Genomic DNA, 19,384 nt, shown 5'->3' with positions numbered 1-19,384 from the left:
AATGTATATCATTATTTAGTGACTTTAATCATCAGTTATTTGCCAGAAAACCACAAATTTTCTGAGGAACTGACCAAACATATGAGGTATGTCATCTAACTACGAGGAATACTGCAAGATATACCATAAATTTAAAGTGTGTGTGTACATGTATGTGTACACACGCATACACACATATGAAACACACGCTCACGCGTGCGCGCACACACACACACACACACACACACACACACACACACACACACACACACACACAAATTTTAATGCTTATTTATACTCGTAGATCTGCTAGCTGCGGTAGCGTTGTCGCCTCACAGTAAGACGTTGCCTTTTCGATTCTCAGCTAGAGCGTCTTCTGTGTGGAGACATGCGTGAATGGGCGGACCTTCGTTGAAGGTTGTGCATCAGGGCCGGCAACTCGGCACGTAAAAATCTACTGCCAATCATTAGCGGACCGGAGGTCCGCTGTGGCGACCCCTAACCGGGAAAAGCCGAAAGACACAACATACTCATAGATCTGCTGTTCTGAGGAATTCCTCAGAATTTCAACAGGACAGTTTTCAGGCATTTGTTTGATGCTCACACAAGGTAAGACAAGCATTTGATGGTGGAGCTTTATAAGGTGGTAGGAACCCTGGGTTGTGGTTTACATTCCCCAACATGTGCTTGAAGAAAGAAGCCTGGTTAAAAACTGGAAGCTCTGGATCCAGAAATGTTATTTATTCCCTACTGAAAGTGGGAAGATGCAGTGCATACATTTAATCTAACAGTTAGTGCAGAGGATTGTTTAGCAGTTATTGCAGAGGATTAACGCACTGAGCTGCTAATAAGTTGCATCCTGTATTTCAGAGATAAGTTACTTCAGCCTGTATTTGTCTGTTGTGTCTCTGAGCAAGTCACTTTATGAGGCAGTGATCCTAACTCACCCTTGAAAACAGATATTTGCATCTAGTGAGCTTAGCTAGTTAACAAATACATAAAATTAAGAAAATCACAGTTAAGGAAAATCAGTGAATAAAATAAATTCTAGTAATATGGATTGGTGTGCATTTGCTCACGAGGAATGGTGCTGTAGTATACTAACCTGTCTCACTGTAGTTTAAAGTGTTAAACATTGCACACTTAATCTGGTAAACAGCATTGCTATTAAACTATTATGTTTCATTTTGTTTTCCAGCCCTATGTTTCCTGTGGAGACCAGCTGTTTCATAGTGCTTTCCTTCAGAGCCTGACTTCACTTGCAGTTGGACTGAGTCTAGATCAACTTCTTCATGATCATCCCCTCCAACCACATCATAAAGATCAATATTCTGGATTTCTTTCCACCGACTGGGTTTGGCTACACAATTATTCCATAACCTTAAAGAGTGCAGAAGCCTTAGCTTTGAGGGCACCATTCCCAGAAACCTTCAATGTTCCAGAGCTTGAATTCAGCCAGGAATCAGATCCTTTGAAACCACTGGTAAGAAGTGGGGATGTTTATGTATAAAATTATGCAAAAGTAATCTGTTAGCATGCTTGTGACAAAAGGAGGTACTGCCAGCACAGCTAGCTGGAATTTTTTAAATAACTATATGTCCTTTGTGAATATCAAACTAATTTATATAAGATGCTTGTGTTACAAATGTATTAGAAATGCATGTCATGGGTATGTCAAACTGCTTTGTACAGATGTTTGTGTTGAAAAGGTATGTGTAAAGTGTGTGTCTGAAATGCATCAATAGTGTTCCCTGCTGGAGAAAACCGAAATGTTCATGCACTGTTGTTAAATGTGTATGTTTTGACAGAGGAAACTGCAGGGTTAACCTCAGTCCAGCAAACTTTAGAAAAATATCTGAATTTAAATCACTTAATAGGCTAGGTCATAAAGATGCTTCAGTACAGCCAGAGACACAAAGTCTGTACTAAGAAGCTTTCTTTATTGTCTTTGGGATGAACTAATTACTACTTTGGAAAGATGAGGGAATGCAATTGTTTTATGACTTCCAGCACCTGCCAGAGATCTGAGCAAAAGCCCTTGTCTGTGTATTTTTACAGGTAGATGCTAAATGCTACCAGCTCCCAGGCGTAGAGTTTTTCTTGGGAGCTAGATGTCAAATGACTAGATATGATGTCATTCTGCAAGCTATCCTAGCAGTAATATTATAGATATTATTTTGAGAAGTCTTTTAGTGAGAGAGAGCATTCTACATTCTCTCTTGGACCTGACAACAACAATAAGAACCATGCACCATGTCTGCCTTGCTCTTAGTAAGTTACTAGGATATAGTAACTGTCTTGAATGCAGTCAGGAATATAGCAAAGCTTAGTTTAGATTTTATTTTTCTTTATTTGTGTGAGGCTGTACTGCAATATTATTGTAAATATTTCCTGTAGTTTTGAACTCTGATGCCACTCTGAATATATATTTAGTATTGTATTGTTCTTTTATTTCCATTAAATATATTTAAACATTTCATTATGGCTGATCTGTGTAGAGATATTTAAGCTTTTAGAGTGCTTGCATATTTATTTGGTGACACTGTGTGGGTCACTCCTAATAGCCTTCCTCTTGATCAAACTACCATTTGTAGTAGTATTAATATTACACAGTAAAAGTGGACACCCTTTGTTAAAAGCCCTAAAGTAGCCAATAAAGAGTGACTGGTGGCAGTGGTAACTACCTTATAGTCTGGGCAAAAGGGGGCATAGCTAGTAAACCTGTGCCAGCCTTTCCCATTTTGGTGTAAATCAAACTTCAAAGAGTGTGTGTGTGTGTGTGTGTGTGTGTGTGTGTGTGTGTGTCAGCTAATTGGGCAGGTACACGAAGCACTGGTTGGATAGAGAGGATGCTGGAGGTCTTGGCTTGGTCACTCAGCTGAGATCTTAACTCTATAGCTGTGCCAGTTGGGAGTCTTATTGGGGATCTGGAGAGAAAGGGAAAAACCAGCCCCAGACTGACTGTGGCCACTGTTTGCCCTTGAGGGAAATTGCACTTGATGCAGAGAGCTGCATCTGGAAATACTGTGTGTGTACCTGTTATCCTACCAGTGAACATTCCCCACACAGGTGCCAATGGTGAGAATTGAGGCTGCTTGATTACTTGTCCAGTGGTGGGTCGCCACAGTGCTATAGGTGTATTATTGTCATTTGCACATGACATTATATTAACAGTTGTTCTTTCCTTTTGACATCTCACTTTTTAAAACAAATAAAAGTCTCAGAATAAATCACTGACTAGTTCTCGTCAAAGTCTAAGACTGATGGTGTTGTTTTGGAAAAATGCATAGAAACAGATGATCTGAATTCAGGGACCTTCTTTAGTAGTTATTTGACTGGATTCATCCTCCATTCAGTCTTACTATGCATTCTTTCCTTTCTGTAATGTTAATGTCCATTGACACGTATCTTTATGTTGTTACGGTATATACCGTGATGTTAATCACTGCAGTAGCCCCTTGCTTCTAAGCCCAAGATATTTCTTTTCTGCCATTCACCCAGCTGAGATCTCATTCAGCTGTGATAATGTCCTGCACTTGTTGCCTAAAAGCAAATCTTTTAAGTCATTTTGTCTGACTGATAATGATCCACTGCTTGTGCAAACTATACTGTGTGGGAATTGAGCACTGCAATATATGTTGACTATTCAATCCAACCATTTGTAGACATCAGAAAGAGAAACTCCTGGCAAGTTTGACTACTGAAAAATGGAGACATTTCAAGGTTCTCCTTTTGTGGACTGGTGGGAGGGTCATATGTGCAACCCTATTTCTGTACTAAAGCACTATCCACAGGCTAAAGAAACAGAGGGCAGGCTTTAGTGAAGTACATTTACAAGTTAATTTCTGGAACAGCATTTCATTCACCACATGTAGCAAGTTTGTTCTTGACAAGTGAGTGCTTATGATCATGCTCATCTTGCACTTCAGTGGATGATAAGTGGTCAACTTGAGGTGCACCCTAGATTTCACCTTGCAGCAACCTCGGTTCCATTCACTTTACCTGTACTGGCACCAATGGTTCTGACAATAATTCTTGAGGAACCAGAGTGCATTCTTCCAAGAGCACAATATTTCCCATCTATAGATCCCTGTGCTGGACAGTTAACTAGCCTTTTTTGGAGAGACCTAAATCTCCGTCCACCCAATCAGTTTGATCCACCAAGTGCTTATCAGAAATGGATGTGCTGAGGCTGGTGGATCAGGTTCTTGCAGTGAGAGGATTGCCTTCTGTGTCCTTGGTTCTGACTACCTCCAGTTCTGGAACTACTCTTTCCATGAGTCTGCCACATCTTCCTGCTCTGAACCCATCTGTGGTTTTGGGGACTCAGCCTCTGATCCCTCCGGCATTGACTGTTTTGGCTCTGGACAGATCTTTTTCTCCGAGGACGACTACTACCTTGAGCTCTTTGGTCATATTGGAACCAGAGGGCTCCCAGGGTGTGGGTTCTTCTGTCTGTTCCAAGGGGGAGGTCTCAACTCCAATTTCTTTGGAACTGTCCCTGCACCTCAGGGCCTCAGCACGTGTGAGCTCCACTCCAGCTTCGGGATCAGGAGCGGTCTCCTCAGAGCGGAGAGTGACCTCAGTTCTGAGGCAGTCATTCTCAGTTCCTTTCCCTCTTCAGGGGAACCTGCCCACCAGGCAGTTGAGAGGGCATTGTCTTCAGTGAGCACCCAGACTGCCCCCCCTGATCAGAGTTGATCCCTGACCCTTCCTCTCTTTCTGACTCTGTACCAACGTCTGCATCAGGACAGCTATGGCCAAAACTGCAGGATACACCTGTCCAGGTTTTATTCTCTGCTGATACTTCTTCAGATTTTCCCACTAAAGAAGTTCCTCACAAGAAAAAGTGCAAGAGGAAGCACTTGGATTCCCCAGAAGAATCAGTCACTGAGGATACTCACTACAGTGAGGGGGAGGGTTCCCATAGGTCACCTCCTGAAGATGTGTCCTTTGGAGACATCCTTGAGATCCTTAAACAGAGGGGTGGCTGGAAGTCCCAGCATCATTCCCCCAAGGAGTCAGCATATCTGCAAGCTTTCTGCTTTGGCCCATCTACTTCTTGGGTAACTCCACTAGCTGATGATCTCATCAAGCTGATCATGCAACAGGCATGGAAGACTCCTGATTCCATAGAGCCAATCCCTAAGAGGCCAGAAAAAAAAATATCTCATCTCCTGAAGACTTTCAGTTTTGGGCTAAAGGGTTAGCAGTAGATGCCATGGTGGTTGTGGCAACCACAAAGAAAGAACTGTCTGAGGAGAGTTCCACCATCCATCCTCCCAGTCAAGATTCTCTGGTGATACAAAGATTCAGAAAGTGGGTATATGCTTCATTGACTTTTGCTCTATAGTCATTGAACATTATGGTACATTTCCAGTGGGATTTGATTAATGAGTTATCAAATACCCTTTTAGTAGCCATATCTGAAGAAGTTCAAGAAAAGGTTGCTTCTCAGTTGGCCACCCTTGAGTCCATATCCCACTCGTCCATGAGGCTCATAGCACATACAGCCAAAAGGAAGGCCAGAGGAGCGGGTTCCAGCATAGCTATGAGGAGAGACACCTGGATGTGGTTATGTGAATTTGCAGAGCCATTCAAGTCTTTGTTCGTCAATGCACCCCTTGACTGATCTTCTCTCTTTGGCTCAAAAGTTTGTGAGACTTTGTCCAGGTGTGAGAAAGATGGGAAAACCTTTTCTGCAGTGGGTGTGTGTTTTTCTAATCCTGAACAGTCCTTCTCAAGGAACCAGAGGAGTGGAAAGATGTGGTTCTGAAGGTCCCAAAGGCCTTTCCAGGACACATGTGGTAGTAGTTCTCCGAAAGGCAGAAGGGGGAGTTTTAAAGGAAGATGCTGTCCAAGTGGCAGAGATGGCCTGCAAAATCAGGGTTCCAGAGATTCTGTCTCTGCCAAACCCTACCAGCGCTGCTGAAAGGAGGCCTGATTGCTTGCCTCTGAAAGCTTTTGGGGGATGATTATCCTTACACCAACATGTCTGGCTAAAAATAACTACAGATGATTGGGTGCAAATGGTTATTACCATTGGATACACTAGTCCCTCTCACACTCATCCCAAAAAACTCAAAAGGATCCCCAGTGTTCCACCCAGTCCGAGGGGACCAGCAGTTCGAGAAATCGAAAAACTGCTAGAAAAAAAGAGTCATCCAACATGTCCCCCCAGACGAGAAAGAATCTGGAATTTACTCAAGATTCTTTTTAGTGCCAAAGAAGACAGGGGACTAGAAAACAATTTTGGATCTCAGTGTTTTGAACAAATCTGTTCGTCAAACAAAATTCTGGATAGTCACGATTCAGTCATCCTTCCCTTCTTAGGAAAGGATGATTGGATGTGCTTAGTAGATCTCCAGGACACACATTACCACATCAAGATGGACAAGCACTCCAGGAGATTTCTCCACTTCTGGCTGGGAGCCAGTCACTATCAATTCAGAGCCCCCCAGGATGTTCACCAAATGCATGGCAGTGGCAGCATCTCACTTGAGACTACACAAACACTAAGTATTTCCTTATTTAGGTGACTGGCTCATCACTGCTCCCAACAGGCATCTCTTAGAAAAACAAGAGACTATGTCTTTCAGACTTGTGCCTACTTCAAAATCACAATAAACCATGAGAAATCTCATCTGATTTCAACACAGATTCTGGAATTTATAGGGGCAAACCTGAATATGAACACTTGCATAGCTTCCCTTCCTTTACCCTGTTTAGAAAAGATCAGATCTCAAGTTAGGAGAATCATCATCAGCAAGACAGTAGCTGCACGTCTGGTACTGCAGGCTCTAGGTTCTGTGGCAGCGGTCATTACCTTGGTACCTCTATCAAGATTCCACAATGGCTTCTTGCATACCATTGGTCCATTCTTCATCAGCCAGTATCTCATCATATTTTAATGACCAGTCGTTGCAAAAGGGATCTTCTCTGGTGGTTTCACTCCACAGATATTCTAGCGGAACGACCTTTAGTACAATCACAACCCCAGACCAGAGTGACCATGGAAGCCTCCAAGATTGGGTGGGGGGCATTGCCTTGGCAAGATGGTCCAAGGCACTTGGTCACTTTACAGAGGCCAGCTTGCATATCAATGTCCTTGAGATGAGGGCAGTGCGCTTAGCATTGCAGGCCTTTCAAGCTGTCTTCCTTTTTACCAAAAGTGGTGTCAGAATGGACTATCCACCAGTCTATTGACCTTCCAGTATTTTTTCCTAACCACTCTAACAAGGGAGAGTATTGCCTGCACTCATTGGATGTTCATAGGCAAATACGATTTTATCTGGACAGAACAAAATCTACCCATAAATCCAACCAACTATTTCTGGCTTTTTATGGGCCAAGACTAGGTCATCCTGTCTCAAAAGTTACATTGGCTTTGTGGTTGAGAAATTGCAGTACCTTTACAACAAGAAAAATGTCACCTTGCCTCACAGAGTGAAAGCATATTCTACAAGGCCTATGGCAACTTCAGCAGCTTTCCATGCTAGGGCTTCCCTTAATGATATTTGCTCAGCTGCGACTTGGGCCAAACCTCATACCTTTATTCTTCATTACAAATTGGATTTGGCCTCCAGAGGTAGAGCTTCGTTTGGCTTCATGGTGCTCAGGAATGTCCTTCCATGAGGGCCACCCAGGGATACAGGTAGCTGGGGACTCTGTCCCATCAGTAAGGAATGAACGAAGATTAACATCATCAGATAAAGTTTATGTCTTACCATAACATTCCATCTGTGTTGTTGATCTTCGTTCATTCATTACTTCCCACCCTCCGTTCCCCTCTGGAGGTTTCTGGTTGATCTCATGTACATACCTGTCAACCTTTTAGAAGAAGAAATCTGAACAAAGCCATAAATAACAGTGGGACAGAGGACCAAAAATAGGGACAATTTTTAAATATTGCTCTTACAAACTTAGAACGTTAATAAAATAACAGGTTTTGCATTCGCATAACTTCTCTGAAGGGTATGGAGTCTAAAGCTCAAATGCCTGTCATTATTTTCTAAAGTCTTAAAATCAGTACAGTTGAGACGCATGCTTCAGTAGTATGTCCAAGTATGCACAAGAACCAAATGAAACATTCTCCCCAATGACCCCTTCAGTAGTATGCATTATATTAAGTTCCAGTCGAACACAGTGTACTTACATTTCTGTCCACATTTATACACAAACAGTAGTTACGTTAAACCTGCTCACAAAGACTGCCAAACAAAAGAACTGTAGCATTGCCATGGATGGAATGTTACTGCAGTGTCCCATATCTGTGTTTGCAAGGTGATAATGACTTTTAGTAATGCGAACAGTGGCACCTGCTGATGGTTTTACCTGACAAGTGATAATGACTCAGTGTTGTACTGTAACTGCACATATTGTAAATTAATAATGTGATAATGACTTGCATTTCATTACACAAGGTTCTGCATGCTCATACAAAGTTGATAATTGCTGCACATAACCTTTTGAGCAAACATTCATTACATTCCTGGTGCAGGTGTAATGTAAGACTGAGTCATTACCATCTGTCAGAAAAAGAACAGAGTAATTTGGTAAAAGTTTTATATTGTTTGTATATTACTGAGCCCTTCCTCTCACCTACATTTTACACATGACTGACAAAGAAATATTGTCCAAAATATATGGTTGTTCCATGCCAGAATTAGTGTACAAGTAATAACATTTATCTCCCTGAGCAATCAACTGATTAAAATCAGCCACACAAAGTCACAAATAATGAAACTATCTGGTTGATCCATGTAAGAATTAGTGCAAAAGTAATAACTTTTATCTCAATGAGCCATCCCTCTGATTAGAATTTATTTATCTATTACAGTCTAACTCTCCCTCACCAGCAATCATCATCATCAGCCCACATTTCTAGCCTGATAACACCACTGATGTGATGACATAACTAGAGTCATAGTCAAGACTATAACTGACTATATCATGCAAGGTGAGAGTTCAAGCAAAGCACAAATCTGAATTATCTGATCCAACCTAGTATCAACTCAAGGGAGCATCTGTTCTCTGGCATGAGCTGATGGGAACAGAAAGAACTCCAGAAGATTATCCTGCCATGTACTCTTACACTGTTACATGATGCTGGCATGATACACATGACAGAATGGCTGTGCTCACACATTTCTGTGAATAGAAAATGACCACTAGAAATTAAGCTCATCTAACCTATGCAGTCCTAATAAATGCACTGCACATCTATAGTGAAATACGTGTAGGAAGACATGTTCACAAAGACAGGTTCTGAAGTAGATACCAAACAATAGGGGCCCCCTCTGTCAGACATACTGAGTGAGCAAATTGGTATAACTAAGGAAACAATTTTTTTTGAGCTATGATACAGAATCAGAATTGCCTAGACATGGTAAGGCCTTGCCGACTTTAATTATGGTGGCTGCCAAAAAAGAAATTACTAGAAAATGGAAATCAAAGTCTAAACCAACTGTACTAGATGTAGTGATTATAGTAACAGAAATAAAACTACTGGAATTGGAATCTTCAGAAATGGGTAGAAGCAAATTAAATATGAAAAATTTGGGAATTGTGGCTCATGCAGCATAGGAATGAGGTTTAAAAGAAGACAGGATTTGAATAAGCTATGTAATGTTTGACTGACAATGACCGGATAGATTATAAGTGACGTATAATGCTTGCAAATACAATAATGTCAGTATGGTTTATGATGTATAATGTTGCAACAACAATTATGTCAGTATGTTTTTTCATTTATACTAATGGATGATTTTTAAATTATCATTTTTGATACTGCAAATATGTTTCTTGTCCAACCAACCAGCACTAAATACTGGGGCAGTGACCAAGTCAAAATTGCTCATGCCTGAAACAGGGATAAAGTCAGAAAGTATTTTGATAAAGATATGCACATGTGCAGTAGATTTCATACATGGATGGTGCTCAAGGTATGAAACTTGACTTGTGGTATGTTGGAGCAGTGGATACATGTTTGGCACCTTCTGCTCACTGTATGGTGGTGCAAGCATTGGTACTTCAACAATAAAAACACAAGGAGAACACATGGGGCTTGGTATGCTTCTAAGTATATGCCTAAAACTTAATTATTGTACTTGGGTATAGTAGTAAGCCAGCATAGTTGAGATATCACATCAGTGACCTCCTAAAATAGAATGATCCATTCAATAGTCTAATCATCTGAAGTAATGGGTATGGGTATACTTCTAAGAGAAATTTAATTTTCAGTTTAAAATACAATACTCAGTGTTATTCTCCATACAATGTTTCAAATATTAGCTGTCATATATAAAGACACTGCCTAGAAAAAAATATGTGAATAAACTATTATACTTTAATTGTTAACTTGTACGAAAGTGCTTATTATCTGAGATGGTTAAGCCATAGACAGGTTGGTACTAATGGATACAGTAGATCCCATCCAAACCAGATATTTAAAATCCTTTGTAACTGACATTACTATACTAGTCTTATAATACTGAAAATATAGCTGAGTTTGCCCACACTCCCTGGCATTAATTTTTTTTAAATCTAAAGGCTGTGTTGGTACAAAAGGATGTGGTTTATCTCAGTATTTCCCCCAACATACAATGTACCAATCATGCAACTCATGTCGCATTCACAAAATATAAACACATTAATTTCAATCACATAAGTAGACCCCACCATATGCAACACTATTCTAACCATATTTGCTGGTAAATACCTTTTACACCAAAAAGTGATGCACACACACACACACACACACACACACACACACACACACACACACACACACACACACACACACACACACACACACACACTAGGACTTATGCTATTTTTTCCACACACCTCGAACTGGAAATCAAAGAAACACACACCACACCAGGAAAAAGTTGGAAAAAGCTTTACTGGTGCATCCAGTACCTCGTCTTACTCCTTCAAGGAATAATTCCTACACCACACATCCCAAACTTTTATACAACTTCATTCATTGAATAATTGAATAACAATGCATTGATTAGATATAATTAAATAAAAATTGCCTGTTCCCATTCCCATTAAACACGTAAACCATTCAAAACATTACATATAATAAAGTGCCATAATATATCGTGTAAAAAATATATAATGTATAATAAATATATAATGCCTCATTAGTTTCATCTAACACTTTTAGGTTTAATACCTCTAAAGATATGAAATAATATATTTCAATACTATATCATATTTATAAAATGCATGAAAGACTTTGCTATTAATAAATCACAAAAACAGAATAACAGATGTCAACACAAAGAAATAACGTACCTTTTCACCCTACATGCCTAACCCTTAACTCACATTCAGATTAATTTCAAGATTTTGCTGTATGCTATTTTTTGTCTGCAGAGAGTCGACATTCTTGACATTTGACATAAGTATGATTCCTGTTAATAACTGCTAACAGAATCTATGCATATATTTTAAACGACTGTGGGAATATTATGAAGATGACTTTGAAAATTATAGGTAATGGTGTACTAGAAAATAACCTACATCATGCTACAGTAAATGCAGAACTAGAGTGAAAATCTTTCTGTGTTGCTCTGACTCATTTGTTGATACATAGGTAAACATTATAAGAGGCACTTAATAATGTTACTATCCAAAGTTAATATTTGTAGTTTGCGCAAGAACCAGTATTTTGCAATATGAACTGCAACATGAGATGCATTAATGTTTGGTATTATTAAAAAAAAAAACTGCCCATAGAGCTTCACAAGTAATGAAGTTTTGGTAAAGTGGGAAAACTTTGAGAACACCCTTTTCAGCATAAATAGCTTAAAACGCAAAGCTAGAGAAATGTCATCATAGACAGCACACATTTCCAAGGAGAACAGTAGCAACAGACTTCATACAGGACCATGTATATAAATTGTTTACATCAGTAATGACTCGGAGGGCATAGTTCGTTATGCCAGTTACCTGTTAGCAATTGTATTTCATAACTTCAGGAATCATTTTGCAGACCATAAAAGGGCTTATATCTTTCTCTAGTTTTGTTTTGATAACTAGTTGCTCTTAAGTATATAAGGCAGGTAAAAAGAAAGACTCACAATTCATTACTGACAAATCACAGGGAAGTCAGCAACCTAGAAAAAATTGCTACCATCTGTTCTTACTTTTTTCATGAAAACATATGGAGTTGCAGGACCAAAGTTAAGTGAAGGGACTATCTTCTCCAAAGAGTGCGTACAATTGAAACATAAAAAATGTGTCACCATAAATGAGAGACCTAGGAAAGAGTACATAACGACACTCGGTGACATGGACAAAGAATGTACTGCTAGCAATTAAAACTGAATGTTGCTTCTTGGTTTACAAATTATCACACCAAAAGGTCTGATAAATATCAGTATCATACAAGTTTGAAAAACACAAATGCCACTATTAAGCTTACGTCAAAGGACTTCTGACTTAATTGTAGCCAAACTTCTACCACTACGATTGCAGGAACACACTTTACTCTGTTTATCATATACAACTGCTACTTTATATTAACAACTATGCTGACAGAAAAAAAAGCAAGAAAAGACACTACATACATACAATACTGGCATCTTAAAACACACTTCCATTATGAGACAAACAAGGCAACAGACCAACTGAGATGAGAAAGAATGGTATACTGACTATATGCCTGAACAACCAATATTCCTCGTATATGCTATGGCACACTTCTCCCAGTTTTATTTTCAATAAAATAAACTCTCCTGGACTTCTAATACATTTGTATCTACTGCTGAACAGCAAAATGCCTGCATACTAAACTAGTAGTAAATGAGATTATTATTCTAAAAACAAAAGCACATTATACATAGGCCTGCTTTTGCCACTGTATTAACCTAAGTTTCCTGATCCATCTTGTCTCTCGATTATGTCAGTATAGGGTCGAGGAAAAAAGGCAGTGGTTTTCTTACCTAAAGCACAGCCGCTATGTCACAAGTGATGATAACATAGTGAAAAGAACAGAAATCACCAAGTTTATCATGACTCCTTACAATATTCTTACAGAGAGTTTGGATAATAGTGAATATTTATAACCTAGTTACATAATTTCAAAGTTACTGTACTTTTTCTCTTTTCTGTCACACACATACACATTTCAATAGTTATGCAAGTAGTGGCTTGGATGCAGGAATCCGATTGGCTCTCACCACTTGCTTGAGCAGACACTTTGAAAGGAGATTTTCTCCTAAATGTTTAATGTGACAAGCATGGAAAAACACACTGAATCATAACTATATTAGGTAAACAATTTCAGTTACAATTTCAGCGTGTTTTACACTAAGCTGATCTACGAAGCTATACTACATTTTCATGCATCTGTGGAAGGCAGTTGGGGGGGGGTAACAGCTTGCATTTCCTATCGTCTCATAGCATGCTCAGATGTAAGCCCAGAGGCGCTATGAGACGGTAGTCGGGTTAATGAGTTAACCATCCTTTACTAGATATGGTCATACTTTTACAATACATATGTTATCTGTCTGGCAATCAGCAAACTTGATCTGAGGTAAAATGGAGAGGAGCATTGTGGGTAAGACAAAAAGCTTGAGAGTTTTTGGTCCTCGAGGGCTGTAGTACAGCTGAGTCAGTTCTGATTTCAGAACCGAACCCAAAGGTCAAAGATAAATGAATATCAACAACACAGATGGAACGTTATGGTGAGTACATAACTTCTTTTTTTGATTACTGGAAATGATATCCTGAGTTGGTTGGCAGTACTTGATGCTCATGAGTCTTTTCTCAGATGCCCCATTGAGCTCAGTAAGGTCTGATGGATCAGATTAAAAGAGGTCCACATAATCTTTTACATTAAGGTTTGTAATTCAGAACCTACACTTAGATGTTTGAAGTTTAGTGGAGTCTGTCCCTGCATATATGGGAACCTATCCGTTGGTACCATAGCTTAATGCCAGCACTGGGCCTGGTATAGGCCCAGCATGTCCTCATAACACCATTGGCAGGCATACTTCCTAATGCTAGATCCATCTTACCAGCCATTTTGTATGTACTTGTTCCACACACCTCTCTCTCTCTCCAAGCCTGCCATCTGCAATCTTGTCCTTGCTGGAGTTAGTAAGGGACAGGAGCACTCTCCCACTTCTGAGGTGTCTGAGGACCTGGAGGACATTATTTATTAGAAATATAAGAATAATGACATTTCCCCAGTCTGTTGCTCTCCAACTCCAAATGAACCCTGAACCCTTCTTTGGAGAATCCTTAAAGCTTGTGAAGTTCTTCATGGACTAGTCTATGGCTCTTATTCCTTTACTCAGATATGTCATGATTAGTATGTCGATAAGATGAAAGAGCTTTCTATCATCATGCCTCGGAGTCTGAAATTAGTCAAGCCATTAATTCAGCCCTGGGATCTGTTTTTGTGGTTCCTAAGACAGTATATGAATGGAGGGGAATAGAAATAAGAAAAGAACAGATAACAATCAGTGTAAGAGAGAACATGGGCTGTGACGTGCTTTAGCATTGCTAATCTTGATTTTGTATTGGGTAATGCTTGTGGGTGAAAATACTGATTTGAGACTACTCCTATCTGAAAGAGTAAATTTCATATGCTGCAAATGTACATACTTTTAGGTGTTTTTTTTTTCAAGGACTTAGGTGTTAAAAGTAGATGGAGTTTTTAACAATGTATTTATTTGTTGGAGTGTTTTTACTGAAGCAAAAAGTCTTGAAAATGTTACATAGATTGAAATGGAAATGAGACATATAACTGCATAAGGGATCAGCCTGCCAAATAGTATTGTGTACATTTCAGGAGACTTAGAAAGGAAATATAGGTGTTTTTTCAAGTTAAAAGTAGATTGAATTTTTAACTATGTATTTATTTGTTGGAGTGTTTTTACTGAAGCAAAAAGTCTTGAAAATGTTACGTAGGTTGAAATGGAAATGAGACATATAACTGCATAAGGGATCAGCCTGCCAAATAGTATTGTGTGCATGCAATCCAAACGCTGGAAATAAACATTCAAAAGAACTGTTCTGTATATAACAGAAGTGAGTAATAACTTCCTGTCATAATGGCTACTCCATCTATATTATCATGGAATGTGAATGAACTTCTAGGTTAGATACAAAGCAAAGGGTATTGAATCATAGTAAGAACTACAAGGTGCAAATGTTGTAGGGCATGCATTTGGACAGAAATGAGCATGTGACTTTCAGAAAGAAAGGATTTCAGGGTTAACATTCGGCAGAATATCATGGGCAAAGGAAAATGGGAGTAGTAATGCTGACTTCTAGAGTGGCTACAGTAGTTATAGAAGAGAAAAGGGAAAATAATTACAGATTTGATGTAATTAGGTGTTATTGGCAGGGGAGTAGGATTACTCTGGCATGTATTTACATTCCACCAAAAACTTCTATTTAGAAAATGGGATAAATAATCAGCTTTTAGCTGGGAATATTATTTATGGGTGGGTATTAGAATTTGATTTGCAGTAGTGATAACATTTCAGGAGACCTAGAAAGGAAATATAACAAATGAGAGTAGGTTTCAGACTTCCAAGATGGCTATTCATTGAGTAATAGCTTAATTTCACTTTTCCCATTATGAATAAAGAAACACAGAAGTGACAGTCAGTGAGTTTGTCTTTTTTAAGAAAATTTCAGTTATTAGCTAGTAAATGCTCTGCCTGGGTGCCAACAAAGAAGAAATTTAGAGAACCTCAAAGAAAATCAACCACAAAAGGTGAGGAAAAACCAATTGATTGGGAAGAATCCTGCAGCTGTTCAGCAAAAAGCAATTCAAGCTCCATCTTTGGTACAAGACATGACATCCAGTCATATAGAGGAAAAGTCATATGTGCTCAGAGCTGATTAAAAAAAATGAAACACTGAAGAAGTATATCAACTCACATAACAAAAGGCTGGAATAAAACAAAATAAGCTTTAAACAGTTATTCAGATGAGCTGATAAAACTACAGAAATCAGAGGTCAAAATGAAGACAAGGCTAGCTGAGTATGAGATTGTTCCAGAAAAGATGTTTAAAAAAATGATAGAATTAGAGGGCAGACCATATAGGGAAAAAACTGCTATTTTCTGCTGTACCAGGGAAACAGGAAGGGACAGTTTATTAATTTTATAAAAGCCAATATAAGCAACTGGGCTGGTATTCCACTGCAGGCGTTGTCAGTTGAAAGAGCACATTGTGTGCATCACCCAAAGATGACCATGAGAAAGCAGTCAAGACCTCTAACCTACCAACAGAAAGGGTTGATTTTGACAAAACTGCCAAATTACTCAAAGATGGAGAATGTAAAAGTGTTTGTGGAAAACGACTACTCGCTGTAAACCAGGCAGAAGAAGAGTACATTTATTTCAGCAAACAGAGAATATCAAGAAGCAAGTTTGAGATTCAAGCTGCTGTATCCAGCTATCTTTAGAATATTTTCCCAGAGGTTCAAAGTAATTTTTGATGCAGAATATGCTAAGGAGGAAATACACAAGTTTGTCTCACAAAAAATGAGCTGTCAAACAGGAGGAGATTCTGCTGCTTATTATTTTGATAGTAAAGCTCATTAAGACTTTACCAATGAAACCTTTTCTAGTATTCCAAAGGAAAATGCTTCAGAGACAGAGAAAAGCACAGGAGTTGACTAAAGGAACCAAGAGTATGTTGGAAATGAACCAGAGACTGGAGATGGAGATCAACAGGAAGAAAACCAGCAACTCGGAAATTAATGAGTAAATGTGGGATTACAAAGCATCAATCACATTTCTGAAATATGGCCGAACAAGAAAACTTGGAAATACTGGACTTTTTGACTTTGTTAAACTAACAGGAGACTCTAAAGGATATTCCGTACTTCATGTCATTAATGTTTGGAAGAACATTAACGAGTGGGTAAGAGGAAGGAAAGAGGTAACTGTAAATAAAACTTTTTTTGTTTTTAACAATATTTTTATAAAGCATGACCTATACTGCGTGTTATATAGTAAAGTATTTCCACTTACTTTTGTGTGCTATTGGGCTACTAAAGTAAACAGGTTTTTACTCCTTATTTCTTTCTTGTTTAGTTTTAGGAAGTGTATGCACTGCAGTATAAAAAAGAAGAAAGCCTGGAGAAAGCATATTTAAAATAATAGGCTGTAATCTTGGGCCTGTTGCGCTGAGGAATGGATTGTAGAAGTACACATATAATGATATAAGTGAAATTGATATGCTTTTTCTTACTTTTGCATAGGCAAATGACTGGATTAAGGCCCTTAGCTTGATCTGTCAGCAAGTTTTAAGTAGAAGCAAGTAAATAAAAGAACATTGAATGCAATGAAACATTTTCCCTTAGCAAATAAACATTCACAGTGCAACATGAGAAGCTTGTAGCTGAAGGTAACTGTGTATCTGGTTCTCATATTTCCATGGTGGCAAGCTGATAAGAGTGCAATAAAAGCAGAATATTTTTTTTCTTTCAGTGGTTAAAAGGTAATGTTTTCTTAAAGCATTGTAGTTGTTTTCTGCACATGGGAGAAGAATAAAGATAAGACAAAACAGATAGCATCTAGTGTAAGTAGAAGCACAGGCTGTGCCATGCATTTTAGCATGGATAACTTTAATTATAGGTCAGTTAAAATCTGTGAGTGTAGCTGTCAGTCTGGGACAGTTGTTACTTTTAGGATGGTTTGAAGATGTACATAGTTATGTATGTTTGTATTAAGTTAATAAGTTATGGGGATGTTATGGGGATTTTTTTTTTGTTTGAGAGTTTTTGTTAAAACAAAAAGTATTGTAAGATGTGGCATAGGTTCAAATGTATATGACAAGAAACAGCTTTATGAAAGATCAACCTGACAAACATTAATGTATGCATATAACACAAAAGCTGAAACTAGACCTTTAACAAAAGGTGGTATATAAAACCGGTAGAAATAATAACTTCTTATCATAATGGCGACACTTTCCATAGTATATTTTAACATGAATGGTCTCAAAGATATATATACAAAAAAAAAAAAGAACTATATTAAGATATACGGAGTGCAGATAGGTGTGCTCCAAGAGACACATTTGGAAAAGATGAGCATGTGAATTTGATAAAGAAAAGATTTCAGGATGGTTATTTACCAGAATATCTGGGACAAAGGAAAAGGGGACTACTTACATTAATTGCTAGAGGAGCTCCAATTATGATAGAAAAAGAAGAAAGGTAATAAAGGGAGATTTGTAGTTGTAAGGGGCTATTGTCAAGGGAGGAAGACTATGTTGGCCTGTATTTATTTTCTACATAAACTGCTACAATGGAGCATAAGAAAATTCTGGGAGAAATTATCAGCTTTCAGCAGGAAATGTTATTTATATGTGGCAACAAGAATTTGATTTGCCACAGTGAAGATGTATCTGGGGGCTTAGAAGGGAAAATGTAATAAATGAGGGTAGATTTTTGAAAAAAAATATGAAAATATTTGGTATGGAAGGTTTGAATTCAGTAGTAGGAGTTCAGAGAGAATGTATATGTTATTCCCCAAGGTACAACAACTGGACTAGGCTAGATAGAAATTATATTTCACAGGAACATGTGCCTTTAATTGAACGTTTTAATACTTATCCAATAACCATTTCAGATCATGTGCTATTAATACCAAAAATATAAATGCAGGGTAAGGAAATAAAAATGAGACACTGGTGCTTCCCCACCTATCTGTTAAACATTGAGGAATTTAAGGAATGGACAGTGGAAATTATTTAGGAAAATATAAATTTCCTCAGAAAATATAGCTTGGTACTGGGATATAAACGAAATTGGAGTTTAAAAATACGGTAGAAATAAAAAAAAAAAGAGAGATGGTTAAGTAACAAGAATTATTTAGAGGGACTGACAAGGGTTCAAGTATTGCAGAACAGGGGATTCTCAAAGAAGAAGAGGTGCAACTGCAGAGTGCTAAAAAGAAAGTAAAGGATTACCTGGATAATATGCATGAGTTTTAGAATGAATGCTGTTAAGCAGCTTTTTTTTTTTTTTGATAACTCCAGAGCACAAAAACTTTTAGTACAACTGCTCAGGCAACAGAAAGTAGAAAGGGTTGTTACCAAACTTAGGGAGCCTATAACAAGGAAATTAGCCAGAGATTCTGTAGAGGTATTAGAAATATTTTGGAAATTTTATGAAAATCTGTATAAAGCAGAGAAATGTGGAAATCAAAAAGTACAAATGTAAGTATTTATGGAAGACTTAAATATGCCAAGGTTAGAGGTGGATGAGACTCATTTATTAATAATCAGAGAAAGAGGAGATGAGATAAAAATGGTGATGTATAACCAAGACACAGGAAAGTCCTCAGAAAAAACATGGTATTACTGTGGAAGTTTGGAAGCTAGGAGCAATAAAGAGTTAAAGATCTGGAAGGTT

General features: G+C 38.3%; 1 protein-coding gene across 1 annotated transcript in view; it reads left to right on the top strand.

Annotated features, from left to right (window-relative positions):
• The window catches only part of LOC122815150 (probable E3 ubiquitin-protein ligase HERC1), a 5,886,073-nt gene that overhangs the window by 4,667,371 nt on the left and 1,199,318 nt on the right, over positions 1–19,384 (top strand). The window contains exon 61 of the mRNA XM_044087407.1: positions 1,178–1,462. Within this exon, the coding sequence (XP_043943342.1) occupies positions 1,178–1,462 (285 nt within the window). The remainder of the gene's footprint in view (positions 1–1,177; positions 1,463–19,384) is intronic.

This window comes from Protopterus annectens, chromosome 1.part1, assembly GCF_019279795.1.
Source record: "Protopterus annectens isolate FY-2018-M chromosome 1.part1, PAN1.0, whole genome shotgun sequence".
Taxonomy (NCBI): domain Eukaryota; kingdom Metazoa; phylum Chordata; order Ceratodontiformes; family Protopteridae; genus Protopterus; species Protopterus annectens.
The sequence above is the reverse complement of the archived record's forward strand: the minus strand, read 5'-3'. Positions and strand labels throughout refer to the sequence as shown.